This window comes from Eschrichtius robustus, chromosome X, assembly GCF_028021215.1.
Source record: "Eschrichtius robustus isolate mEscRob2 chromosome X, mEscRob2.pri, whole genome shotgun sequence".
Taxonomy (NCBI): Eukaryota; Metazoa; Chordata; class Mammalia; order Artiodactyla; family Eschrichtiidae; genus Eschrichtius; species Eschrichtius robustus.
Genome location: NC_090845.1, coordinates 29,269,630 through 29,282,698, shown reverse-complemented (window position 1 = coordinate 29,282,698; position 13,069 = coordinate 29,269,630). Strand labels below are relative to the sequence as shown.

At 36.6% G+C, this 13,069-nt stretch overlaps 1 protein-coding gene across 6 annotated transcripts in view; it reads left to right on the top strand.

The window, feature by feature from the left end:
• Window positions 1-13,069, top strand: part of DMD (dystrophin) — a 1,739,631-nt gene that overhangs the window by 1,669,997 nt on the left and 56,565 nt on the right. For 3 of the 6 annotated variants that reach the window (XM_068533305.1, XM_068533309.1, XM_068533304.1), the window contains 6 exons: window positions 1,592-1,703; window positions 3,097-3,233; window positions 3,938-3,976; window positions 8,278-8,343; window positions 9,436-9,501; window positions 12,240-12,398. In XM_068533305.1, the coding sequence (XP_068389406.1) occupies window positions 1,592-1,703; window positions 3,097-3,233; window positions 3,938-3,976; window positions 8,278-8,343; window positions 9,436-9,501; window positions 12,240-12,398 (579 nt within the window). The remainder of the gene's footprint in view (window positions 1-1,591; window positions 1,704-3,096; window positions 3,234-3,937; window positions 3,977-8,277; window positions 8,344-9,435; window positions 9,502-12,239; window positions 12,399-13,069) is intronic. The other 3 variants (XM_068533306.1, XM_068533308.1, XM_068533307.1) reach the window with 2 other exon arrangements.

Here is a 13,069-nt window from a genome sequence, read left to right as displayed (position 1 = left end):
AAACATCGCAGGTTATTATTCTGATATTCCTGAAATGTCCCAGAAAACGATTGGCTCTTAAATCTTCAGTCTTGTTGACCTGTTTGGGGAGACAGGATATTTTTAAATGAATTAATCTTATTGAACAATAATCCCAAGTCCAGATTCTGAAATGATGATGTATTTAAACATCTGGATCAACATCAAGGTTTCCATAGCAACGAATAAGCCGTCAAGTTGTAAGCTAGCTATATCATCTGTGCCTGTTCAGAATCCACTTATCAGCTAAGTAGACACTCATTTCTGGTTATGCTTAGACTTGTTTCATTACTTTGTTTCCTAATAACTGCTTTGTACCATTTGTGTGCTTTTCGTTCACTGTGCTCCTTTACCATTGGTGTTTGTCCTTCCATACTTTATGCTGTTTACAAAGAGGTTTTACAGAAACCTTCAGAGGTTTCTAAAGCCTAGATAGACAACATTGAGTAGGCAGTGCTTGCACAGGACACCTTTTTTCCTTCCTGGTTTTGGCAGGTAAGAGTGATGCCGGGGGGGGGGGGGGGGGCGGGGGGCGGGGCTCCATTGCATTTCTTACCTTTCTTTTCTTAGCTTCCTTCGCTGGTAAGATTTGTATACTGGGGGAAGTTTTATAAAATGAAAAAGGAGAATGCTTTGGAGGATCAAAGAGAGCATTTTCACGTTCCATTCTTTTGCCCTTATGAAAGTAGATTATTTTAGGAATGAGCACTTCTCTTTCCTCCTTTCCCCCACTCTCAGAAGATGGTTGGGATCTAAAAACAGTAGCTTTTTTTTCCCACATTCCCATGTGTGACATAAGGAATATGTTTATTTTAATTGGCTAAGATTCTTATCTGAGAAAGCACAAGGCAGGGCTGGTATGAAACGAAGAATACAGTATTCTGAGAATGGGGGGGAAATGTACCATGTAGTACTTACATCTCACCCAAAATGTGTCTTTTCTTGGGGCTTCCATTATCATGTGGAGGTAATGAGATGAGGGATTTCTGAAGAGAGACAGATAAAAGAGATTATCCAAGTAACAATCTGAAGATGAGTCATCTCAGTCAATCAGAAAATGTAATTAAAGCAAGATTTGGTTTAATTGAGAGTTCTTGTTTAATTTTCTTTTGTCTTATGAAATTGCTTTATCTTTATAATTTTTTTTTTGAAAATAATTCCCTCAGAAAACTTTTGTGCCTTTTTGATGGGTATGGGAGCCCGCAGTGCATCAATCTATCCTTTCTGGAAGTTCTTTCAAATTCTAGTATCTGGTCTTCAAAAGCCTGGAAGTTTGCCACTATCTTCCTACTTAATCTGAAAGAGTTTCTAGTGGAGTTTAAATAAGAGCTGAGTTTTTCTCCCCTCCCTCCAAATGTTTATAGGATAATCTTTCTGCCAAAATATTTTGATACTGTAGGAGAAGCACCAGAGAAATCTGGAAGTAGGAAGTTAATCACTTACCTTGTGGGATTAATGAACCCTGCATTCTGTTTCCAGAATTAAGACAGTGTGGAAGGAGGTTTATTAAAGAGTGTTCTTTGGGAATTTGATTTGAAGAAATACATATATGTTTGTTTTTGTTCTTTACCAGGTACAGGAGTCTAAAGCACTTTAATTATGACATCTGCCAAAGTTGCTTTTTTTCTGGTCGCGTTGCAAAAGGCCACAAAATGCACTACCCCATGGTGGAATATTGCACTCCGGTAAGTTAGATTCCTCCCTGACGTGACTTAGTTCACCTGGAAGAAGTTTCAGTTTTGTACAGTCTTGCAGATCATGTGTCACGCTGTGATTTGTAAGTTCCCCAGATGTTGCCCAGCTAAAGTGGCTCCAAATTGTAGACTCCGGGATTTACCTCATCCCTAGTGCGATGCCTGGCACATGTGGACTGTCGTAGACACCCAACACATATTGTTGGGTGAATCAATAGGTTTTTTCTTCTGTTTTCGTGGGTTGTAGGGAAGACATTTTCACGTTTATTTTGCACATCCCTAGCGGCTGTGTGCAGAGGTGTTACGGCCATGGGGCACGTTGGGTATGGGGGGCGGGTAATATAGGTTCCTTAAAATTCGCAATCCACCACTTAAATTAATCTTGCTCACACTTACCAACTAAATGCTAGGCGTTTACCTTTTAAACTACTCTGTGTGAGATAGGTATTATTTTTATCCCCTTTTTATAGTTGAGGACTCTGAGATCCTAAGGTTAAAAAAGCTTGCCCAAGGTTCTATAATTAAGAGCTGGAGTCTTCTCCTAAGATGTTGTTTTGGGAAAATGCTCAGTGGCCAACAGGACTTGGAAAAATCACTGGTGAAATGGAAAGGGCCTGGACTTGGTGGACGCAGACCTGGGTGTAAATCTTTTATTCCGTAAACACTAGCTGCTTGCTATTCAAAGTGTGATCTGTGGACCAGCAGCATTGGTGTCACCTGGGAGCTTATTAGGAATGCAGAACCTCGGGGCCCACCTTGGGCTTTCTAAATCAAAGCCTGCATTTTAGCAAGGTCTGCTGGTGGTATCCAACACATCAAAGTTTGAGAAGCTCTGCTTTAGAGCTTTTTGTCTCTTCCATCTTCAGAGTGATTCTCCCAGTTATTTCATCGTCTTCCTCATTTTGATTCCTTTTGCAAAGGTATTCATTGATGGGGAATGTACCGTGCTGTGAATAGAATGGTACTTAGTGGGTGAAATACTATAGCAATGTGGACAAAATCGTTTTAAAACTACTGTAAAGTGTGGCAAAACGGACGGTCAACTTTCTGACTTCCAGACTTCCATAAATTACCATTTGTTGGGTAGCCTAGTAGTTGGTATACTTCATTTATTCATCATCACAACCTGTTGAGGTGTTGCCCCGATTTTATAGGTGATTGGAGCCTTGGATAGGTAAATAACTCACCCAGGTTAACCCCATTAGTAAATGGCAGGTCTGGTTTCAAAACCGTGTTTTCATGTGATTCCAAAGCCTTTGCTCTCAACTCCTACTGCTCTTAATTATAATAAAACAAGCGCTCCGAGGCAGAGCTCTGGAATTGTGCTTTCTCTTGAGATTATACCCCCTCCCCAGGTCTGATGTCAGCATGGTTTCCCTTTCAGACTACATCGGGAGAAGATGTTCGAGACTTTGCCAAGGTACTGAAAAACAAATTTCGAACCAAAAGGTATTTTGCGAAGCATCCCCGAATGGGCTACCTGCCAGTGCAGACGGTCTTAGAGGGGGACAACATGGAAACGTGAGTAGTGGCCAAAGCAAACCAGCCTCTCAGTTGACGTATCTTTGAGCTCCTCTCAGCTGAATACCTTCCTTCACTCCCAAATGCAAACAGTCTCTCCTATTTCTTTCTTTAGATTTACTGTATCTAAAAAGAGAAAAGCAAGCTGATGTTCAGTCGCCATTTTCCATGTCAATTGTCCCATGACAATGACCTCTTCCAAAAGTTAAACTTTATCTCACAGGGAGTAAACCACCACGTTCCGGCTCCTAATTACCTCACAAGGCTTGCAAGAGATGTGGGACTGTTTACAAATGAGTGATTCCAAGATTTCATTTTGATTTTCCTCCCTTACGAATCAGTAGGCGTGTGTCTTTTTTGTATCTGATTGTGTGGTCGTACCTAGTCACGTTTTTCTACTTGAAAAAAAATATAGTCACAGGAAATTTCTTCACAGTAAGTAGTTATGATTCTCTAGATCAAAATGATGATGTCTTCACCTCTTTTGAACCTTCTCTTCTTTTTTCCATAACTCTGATGGCAATCGCACAACTGGTTTTCTTTTAATTCACTTTTCACCTTTGTCTGGCCGTTGCTTTCCATGGTTCATACTTGATTGGACTTCATTTATTTTGACCTTTCAGTGATTTTGTGTGTGTGTGTGTGTGTGTGTGTGGCTGAGTTTGCCTGTGTCTCTCTTCACCGCCTCATTTTTTGTTTTGCAGTCCTGTTGCTCTGATCAACTTCTGGCCGCTAGATTCTGCGTGAGTACTTCCACGGAAGGGTGCTGCTACCACCAACACATTCGCTTGCTTGATTTTTTAAAATTTTTGTTCTGTTTGTTTTGTTTAAAGACACTTTAATTTCCCTTCCTTCATTTCAAAAATTTTTCCCTTGATGAGACTTTGAGGGTGCCATCCACCACAGATCAGGAGAATCAGTGAGGTTTTTAGGTCCCCACTTGGTCAAATGTAAACCAGCAGAAATCCTGGCCTGGAGTTCAAATTAACATCAAAGAAATTGTTGGGTTGTTAGTTATAATCCTGGGAGACATGTTTATATATTCTTTCATTATAAGCAGGGAAGAGCCTTCTGATTACATAATAACATTCTTTAGCCATATTTCTAGAGATTCAATGCTTTAGGACCTTCAAAAGGATGATGGTTTCCTCTTTAGGGCCTGTTATAAGTGGACTATTTAAAATCAAAATTGGTTTCATGGTATGATGTTGAGTATGGTTGAATAATTTCAGTTAGACATGTGGACTTTTTATCAGGTAATGCCATGCTATTTGACCAGTGTTTATATACATGAGTTTCTCAATTTTGACCTAAACTCACTTTGCTCTCTTCTCCAAGCTAAATACCCAGCTCATAAACACACATTTACACTGGAAGGAAAGTGTACTGTAGTCTTTGTTATTATTATTGGTGTGTATTATTAATACTACTAATACTAGATATTAACAGATAATTGATTTATCTCAGAGTTTATAATGTCATCAGAAAACTCCTTTTAGAGTCCGTGATTTAAATATCAGCAAACAAAGTGTGCATTGTTTTAAAGTTATATTGTGTGGGGTTTTTATAACAAAATTTTGGTATTTCAAAGTGTACTTTATTAAAATATTTATTTAAAGTCAGACAGCTCTATTATATATAAGAGGGAAATGACCAATTTGGAAGACGGGCTTATATAAGAATTCAATTTATTTTTATTGGGTCTTTTTTATTCCACCATGTAATTTAATTTAAAGTAGGTCTTTTTTTAAAAAAAATCCTGTAGTGATAAATGCAAACTATTAATTGAAGTTTATTTTAAGTCTTTAATGGCCTAAAGGAAGTATAACACTCCTTTCTTTTGTAAAGCTGCGTTATTGTGCCCTTTAATTTTGAGATATGGTAGCTATACCCGATTTCTTTAATCATCGTGCTTAAACAACTTGGGGAGTTATTTAGATTCAGTTATGTTCCTTGCTGTTGGTAATTATTTTCCCTATCCCAGGTAGTCTATTTGTTTATAGAAGGTAAAGCCTTTCATAAATAAAAAAAAAATTTAATTGATATACTGAAATTCTCAGCTTGATTGGATCCTAGTAAGCAAATAGAACTTATTCCAACACAGAGTAAATCTAACCAGCTGACAAATCCAAAAGAAAAATATGCTAAAGGTTAATGTCTTAAAACACATAGAGGTAGCACAACATAATAAAGAATAACTAACTAGAGGAAGAAGTTTACTGTATACATAAGCTAATGAGAAAAATTCATGACAGCTTAATATAACTTATTTTAAGTAGAGGGTGTTTGTCTTTCTTAAATTTTGAAGAACTTTAAAATTAATAACATTGTTTTTAAAAATATCTTCTCTAACAACTGAAACCTACCCCTGCTTAGCCTTTTTATAAAAAAGTATGCTAGATTATTCAGAAATAGTGGGAAATTCTAACTTTGAGGAAGAAAACAACCCCAGCAGGCTAAAGACCCTGTAATACCAACAATTTTATTAAAGTCTCTACTCATGGGATGGTAAATAATTTATAAAATAAATTGTAAAGCTATTCTATTCAGGCAGAAGAGCCAGGTCCTAAGGTGTTTTATTTTGCAAGAATTCTATCCAATGTTAACAAATCCTATGACGATGACAGCATTTAATCCATTCAATATGGATCACAGAATTTGAAAGTTTACTGAGATACAAATCTTTTGTTTTTCCTTAGAAAAAAACCCTTATTTGCCTGCATTTGTCATTTTATTTGAAAGTAAACCTAGCATAAACCTTTTATATTGTTTGTCCACAAATGAGACAGCCAAACAATATTCTTTGAGCTATTCTGCTTTGAAAACTTATTAATGGAGTTGTCACAAAAGAGAAAATGGTGGTGGGTGGGATGGAATTGGCCATTAGCAATGATAGGAATAGTAGGAATAATCCTTTTGGGGGTATATCATTTTGTATTTAGGAAGTGAGAAGGGAGAACAGTATTCTTACCTTCTCTTGGAAAAGCGTTTTAGAAGGCTTTGCATTTAGTTTTGTTTCTGGACTAAGTAGTTTTGTACTTTTACTAATTCTTGATTTTTAAATGATTCTTCTCTGACCAGTATTCCCTTTTGGCTCATTTTCTGGTTTAATAAGTACCTCCGTTAGTGGATATCTATATTTTTTAGATTGCTTGGTTATTATGAGTTCTTGAGCTTATGCATGCTGTCTTAGGTGCTATGTACGTTAATAAGAAAAATAACATGGAAGTATCCTCAAGGCTAAGAATTAAAGCTCTGCATAAGATTTTCTGTTTAAGATTTTATTGAAGTATTTTGCATTTACATGCCTAGCTTTCTCGGTGTAGTTATGCTCCAAGGTCTCATGTTTTCCTTCTTCTCTACACTACCAAGGTAGCAACTGTTACAAGGGGAAACACTAATATATTTTCCTCGATGGTGGGCTTTTAGCTTATAAGAAGTATGTAATCGAAAGACTGGTCTGTTCCAGAAGATAAGGGCTTATAAACTAAGTAATCCAGGTACTCAGTTATCTTGACCTGCAGTGAATATTTCAAAACAGACCTTAGCACTTTTCTAATAATGGGCTGTTCCAGGATTCTAAGAAATTAGCAGATTATCTCCAAAACTAGAATGAAGATTCACCTGGAAATCTTTGGATCTGCCTAGTAAATTGGGTAGTCATCCTTTTGTTTCCTCATGACAGTTTAAGCATCTTCGTAATTCATTCCAAATTTGATTATGGTGACACTTGACCTAGACAACTTTGGTTTCATAAATAAGACATTTATCTCTCAGGCAAGACTTCAGTTCCCTGGTTATTTGCTGTAGTGTGCTGTAATCATCTCATGACTGTGTGTCTTCTTTAAGAAATATAGATTTCTAGCACATTTCCTATGTAAGCCTAGGTAACTACACGTTTCTCTTTCTTTCTTCTTTTTTTTTTTAATGTAAGAAAAAACAGACATATTCTTCTTAGTGTCCTGACCAAGTCCTTGAATGCTGCTTAGACATTGGACTAAACTAATCCTTACTGAATAGGTTTCTGTTGACTTTTGGATTCATGCCTTTACCTAAGGGCTTTCTGTGTCAGGAGAGAAATGGAAGCGACCTTTTGTCCTATTCCAGTTAAAACAAAAAAGCCCAAGCCCAAACTGGTTTTCAGAACAGATGGATTTTTTCCTAAGGTTAATCTAAAAGATACTATAAAAACTTCAAGGATAATTAATAGATCAGATATGAAAAGGTGAAAACATGTCAACCCTACCAAAATTCTCGTCTGTGAAGCCAAAAAAAGTAGGTTTTTATACCCCCAAAGTAAATAGACTATACCTGCTAATCCTCCTCTCTTGTTTTCCCCTCTGTATATTAGCACACAGTATCCCTAATAAGAAATATTTCAGATATTGACATTCTATTGAAGTTAGTCATTCTTTTTAAAACATCACATTATAATTTAGGGCCATTTAGTTTTGCTTTATGAAGTAGTAATATAGTCCTGCTGCTAAATTGGTAGATATATTCCTTCTTTACAAAATTGCACAAACCAAGACATCTTGATACGTGGAATCTTAAGTAGTCATGGACTGGAGTGGCCTCTTTGGAACTAATATTGTTAACTGCAAATTTACTAGGCAAATGTACAGTTTCCATTCAATAAGAAGGCAGCTAATAAATGGCACAGGTGTAAACTGTTTAAAATTTTAAACCACATACTGCTGACACAATTTCAGAACTCTAGGATATGAGACATTACAAGACAGGAGGACAAAATGTCACTTAGAGATTGTCTCCCCCGACCTTTTCTATAATTGAAACTTTCCAGAGAAGTTTTTGATCTCTCTTTATGGCTCTTGAGAAAAGCAGAAATATGAGAAATCATCTCTCAAACCTGGATTCTAAATACTTGATGATATCTAAGATACAGGAACAGCTAAGTGTGTACATTATCCATAGTATTAGAATAAAAGCATTCTAGGCCATGTATATAACATAACTGTGTGGTGGGGTTTTTTTCTCCATTAATGGATGGTATCTGTGACTAATAACATTTTCTGCCTTATAGGCCTGCCTCGTCCCCTCAGCTTTCACACGATGATACTCATTCACGCATTGAACATTATGCTAGCAGGTATGAGACTAGTTGAATGCCAGGCAAATATTGATTGAAATAACTAACCAAGGAAAGCTAACCTATATTAATTTTAAACAAATCTTTTCTTTTTCCCCAATCTTGTCTGATTTCTACTAATCAGCTTGCCCTCTAACGTGCATGCCGTTCCACTGCATGTTGTTTTTGGACACCAATGAGAGCATCAGCCCACAATAGTCTCCCCTAACCCAGGCCTTTAAACATTCCTGATAGCTTTGTTATGTTTTATATACTGAGCACGTTTAATCAGTTGACTTAGAAATCATCTAACCTTCTTAGAAAACTGCTAGACCAGACATAAGTATATGAAGAAATTATACTGTGTTATATGGAGACTGTGAAAGCACTGGCTTTCCATTTCTGTGTGTATTTTACGTAATACGCTGTAAAGAAGAGAATCACTCATTTTCCTAATCCCTGGACCTTTCTGTCCCACTTCCTTTGTGTTTGAGGTAACTTTTATATCTAAAAACTAAATTGCTGATTGTAAGATATGCTTGTTAAATAAATCTGTAAGAGTTTGGTTCACTTTTAAGTTGTAAAAAGACTTTATTATTGTTTGAGGTGAAGGAGGTTTTTAAAGGTAAAAATTGGCAGAATGTATAGAGAGCTTACTGTGAATCTTATCTTTTATCAATAGTCTACCTGCTGAACATGTTTATCAACCGTAGGAAGTATTAACTAGCTATATATAATTCTGTCTTCAGTGGAAATCTTTAATTGTCTTAAGAAACACATGGGATAGCGTAAGGTACGGAGTGTATTTGTTGTTAGGGAAGCTTTTCTCGTGAAAACAAAGGCCTCTTCTCAGTGAAAGGAAGATCAATCTGTGAAGGAAAAAAATACAACTTCTCTTGTAATTTGCAGCGTAAATGTAAAGCTACTTAACTAGCCGTGGTCCACCACTCACTGCCTCAGACGGTTAGGCCAACACACACATCCTTTAATATGAAGGATTCCTTTCTCCTCTTGACATGATTTATCCTTTAGTTTTCAGGAATGTTCGATTAGGTCTTGAATAGATTCTAAGAAGTCACATAAGTTTTAATGAGCTTTTACGTTTTTTATCAGGCTAGCAGAAATGGAAAACAGCAATGGATCTTATCTAAATGATAGCATCTCTCCTAATGAGAGCATGTAAGTATCCTGTCTCTTTTTACAAAATGTTCCTGACCATGAAATTGCTTTGAGGGATTTAGAGGTAGGGTAGCGCAGAAGATAGGAATTAGCGTTTATATTCATTTGATCTTTCAAGGAGACTTTCATTTACTTTTTTTTCTCTAACTCTTGACAACCCGACACAGAATGAGCTCATCCAAATTGTGGCATTATTGGTATTCCAGATGTTCCAAAATGTTCCAGAACATTTTGCCTTATTCTTATTTAATGCCATACTACCACAAATTGCAGGGTCCCAAATACTTAAACTATATGAAATGTTTAATCTTTGACCAAACCTGCAGGATATTTAAAGGCATTAGGTATTAATTTTTAAAGTGATAGCTAAGTAGTGTTTTCTCCACTCGTGGGGAGTAGAACTATAATCTTGGTGTAGTTGCATTGGCATTCCCATATGGTAGGCTAGATGGGCATTTTCCTTTAGAGATCCTAACTAGTAGGTTTTTGTGATTTAGCGCCTTCAAGAGCTAAATAAAGTGAGGCTATCTTGTGAATTGTTTCAGAAGAAGAAGTACAAATTGAGGTCACGGTTTTGTAGTGGGATGATAAGCCAGGCCTGTCAAATTTAAGGAAGGCGAGAGAGCGGTGGCGGAGAACACAGCTATGGCAGGGAAACAGAGGCTTCATTACAGAGTAGGGGAAGTATTCACAGTAAGGAGCACAAAGGAATCTTGCCATGAACCAAGAGGCTGAGGTGGAGGGAGCAGACTGAGAAGCAAATATGGAGGACAAAATAAGGATCTGCTAACTGAATAGATAATTTAGGGAGATGAAATCTAGTCAAGGTACAATAATGTTTTTAGTTTGATAAGTTATGGATGTCTCACCACTTTGTCATAGAGAATCTAGGCAAAGGGAAAATGGTAAATTTATCATATGTAGTTGGTGTGGCAACCCAAAGTCACACTCAGATGAGAAACAGGCTTTATAAGGATTAGACTGAAGGAAACAGTATCCAAGTGGCATTTATACATAACTGGTTATTGAAGACGTGAGACTAAGTCATCTCATCTGGTACATAAAGGTGATCAAGGTAATAATAAAGAATAAAGTCAACACTCAGCCATTCATATATGACTTAGTTACTGAAAAGAAAACAAAACATCCTTTTCCCCCAAACATAACTATGGTGCATTCTCTTTCTTAGCTGTGGGGAAAAGTATTAATAGTATTAATATATAAACTACTTTGACAGAAAAATATGTAACCAAAGAATCAACGAAATGTAAACAACCTGAATGATTTGCTTCTTTGGGTCACCGATTTGAATATTAGAAGCTCTAGCACATTGACAGTAATTCAAGTTGTATCTGTATAATAATGGCTGCCATTCATTGACTGCCTCAGAGAACAGTAAGAGAAGTTGAATTATAACTATATGTTGTAATTAAACATGGGAAGTCCTAGCAATCAAACTGCAGAATTTGGGAAGAGAGCTAACAAATTAGGTGGTCAAAACTGCTTTTGTTTTATTTTTAAACGAAATTTAGCTTTAGCTTATTCTGAGGACATAAAATCCATTTTGACTCAATGTTGGACGGTAATATCATGATATCTTAGGGGCAGATCTGGGGAAGTGGTTTGGTAGATTGGTTGACTTCACTTAAATGTTTGTTTTTAACACCCAAAAATTATTTTAATTTTAACTTACCAACCAATTATCTGACTTGATGGACCAAGATCATTTAAATTAGGAGGATTTTTTTCCCTAAGTATCTGAAATTTTTTCGACTCAGAGGACATAGAGTTGAGAAAAGGAAATTAAAGGGGTGTGGAGAGGGAAATATTAACATATCATCTTACTGATATGTAGCCGGAAGCAAAGGGCTTTAGCCTCTCACTAAGAACAGAATGAAGTTCTTATAACTCGGAGGTAACACAGGCTTTTCAGGAGCTGGGGGCGATGCATTTAGAAAATAATTTCTTCTGTGTATGAGAGAGTGCCTAGATATGAGGAAAGATTGCAGCTTCCTCCCAACATATAAGCCTTTGGCCTCTTTGTTCCCCAAGATTAGTCTTTAAAAGCTGCTCTGAGGAATGACTTATTCAGTCCTCTTGTATTAGTCACCTTAATGGCTTTTTTTTTTTCCCCCTGCCAATTTTTGTTTTTTCTGTCTAAACAACAATTGAATGAAATAGTCATTTTTATCTGTAGTTTCATTATTGTTACCATCCTGCCTCTGTGGGGTTAATAAGTTGAAACTGGCTTACCAAAGCAACACTTTTCAGTTGCATTGCTTTCCACTTAAGAAAATATTTACTCTATTATTTTAAGGGCTTCGGTTTTTTCCTGGTCAGTATCAACAACACAGTGCGTGAGTGAACAGATTGTCTTGACAGGCTTGGTAGCAAAAGCATTATACAGCCATTCTTACGTCTCTTAATATTTACTAACGATTGGTTAAACTGTCAACGTAGAGTCCCAGTATTACTGTAATTCTACCATTCATTTACCCATGTAAATAGGCCAACCAGATTCAATGGAAAATCTGAGCAAGAAACACTTGGAATTGTCACCCAGGGGATGGTAGACCACAACTTCAAGAGTATCAAAATGTCTTTAAAAGCAGGAAAAAGGGTCTAATTAATTGTTAAGAGCAAATAACTGTTTCTATTTTAAAATACACACCCAAGTCCCTGACCCCCAAGGCAAAATAAGGGGGGAAAAAACCAAAACCTTTGATTTTATTTTCCAGAGATGATGAACATTTGTTAATCCAGCATTACTGCCAAAGTTTGAACCAGGACTCCCCCCTGAGCCAGCCTCGTAGTCCTGCCCAGATCTTGATTTCCTTAGAGAGTGAGGAAAGAGGGGAGCTAGAGAGAATCCTAGCAGATCTTGAGGAAGAAAACAGGTGAGTTTTCTTTCTAGCTTTGTCATTGGTATGCAGAGTGCATACACTTGCACACATAGAAAAGTGCCAGGAGTCTTCACTTAGAGTCATTTTATGTCTAATTGTTTTCTCCAATAATCTGTTTAGCTCCATTTACAGATTCTCTCCTTTTTTTTTTTTTGTCATCTGAAAGAAGAAAATGAATGCAATAGCTTAAGTAAGAACTCATATAGTAGGTGTTAAAGGAATTAATGCTGATGGTGGTATTTGATTTGTTGCATGTGTTTCAGAGGCTTTGATTTTATATTTGAGAATAGAATTTAAGAACAAAGTAGGTCATTTAATTTTATGATGATATGATTTGTACATGTGTTTGGCCATATTATCTATCTCACAGCATTTAAGAAAGTAGGCTCATTGGTCATATTTGGGAATGAATTAGTTCATCTTGGTTTCCATCATCAAATACAGCAGTCATTTATGCTCACTGTCCTAGCAGATTAGTGAGACGATTCCAGTTGTCAGTCATCACCTGAAAAAGATGTCCGTGGAAAAAGAGCAGAAATTATAAAAGTAACAGAAAATTTCATAATGACTGCACAGAGGACAAAGATGTAAAAATCTGGCATATTGTGTGATGTCAGGATAATGCAAATCATTGGACTTTGACTTTTGTATTACACTTATTATAT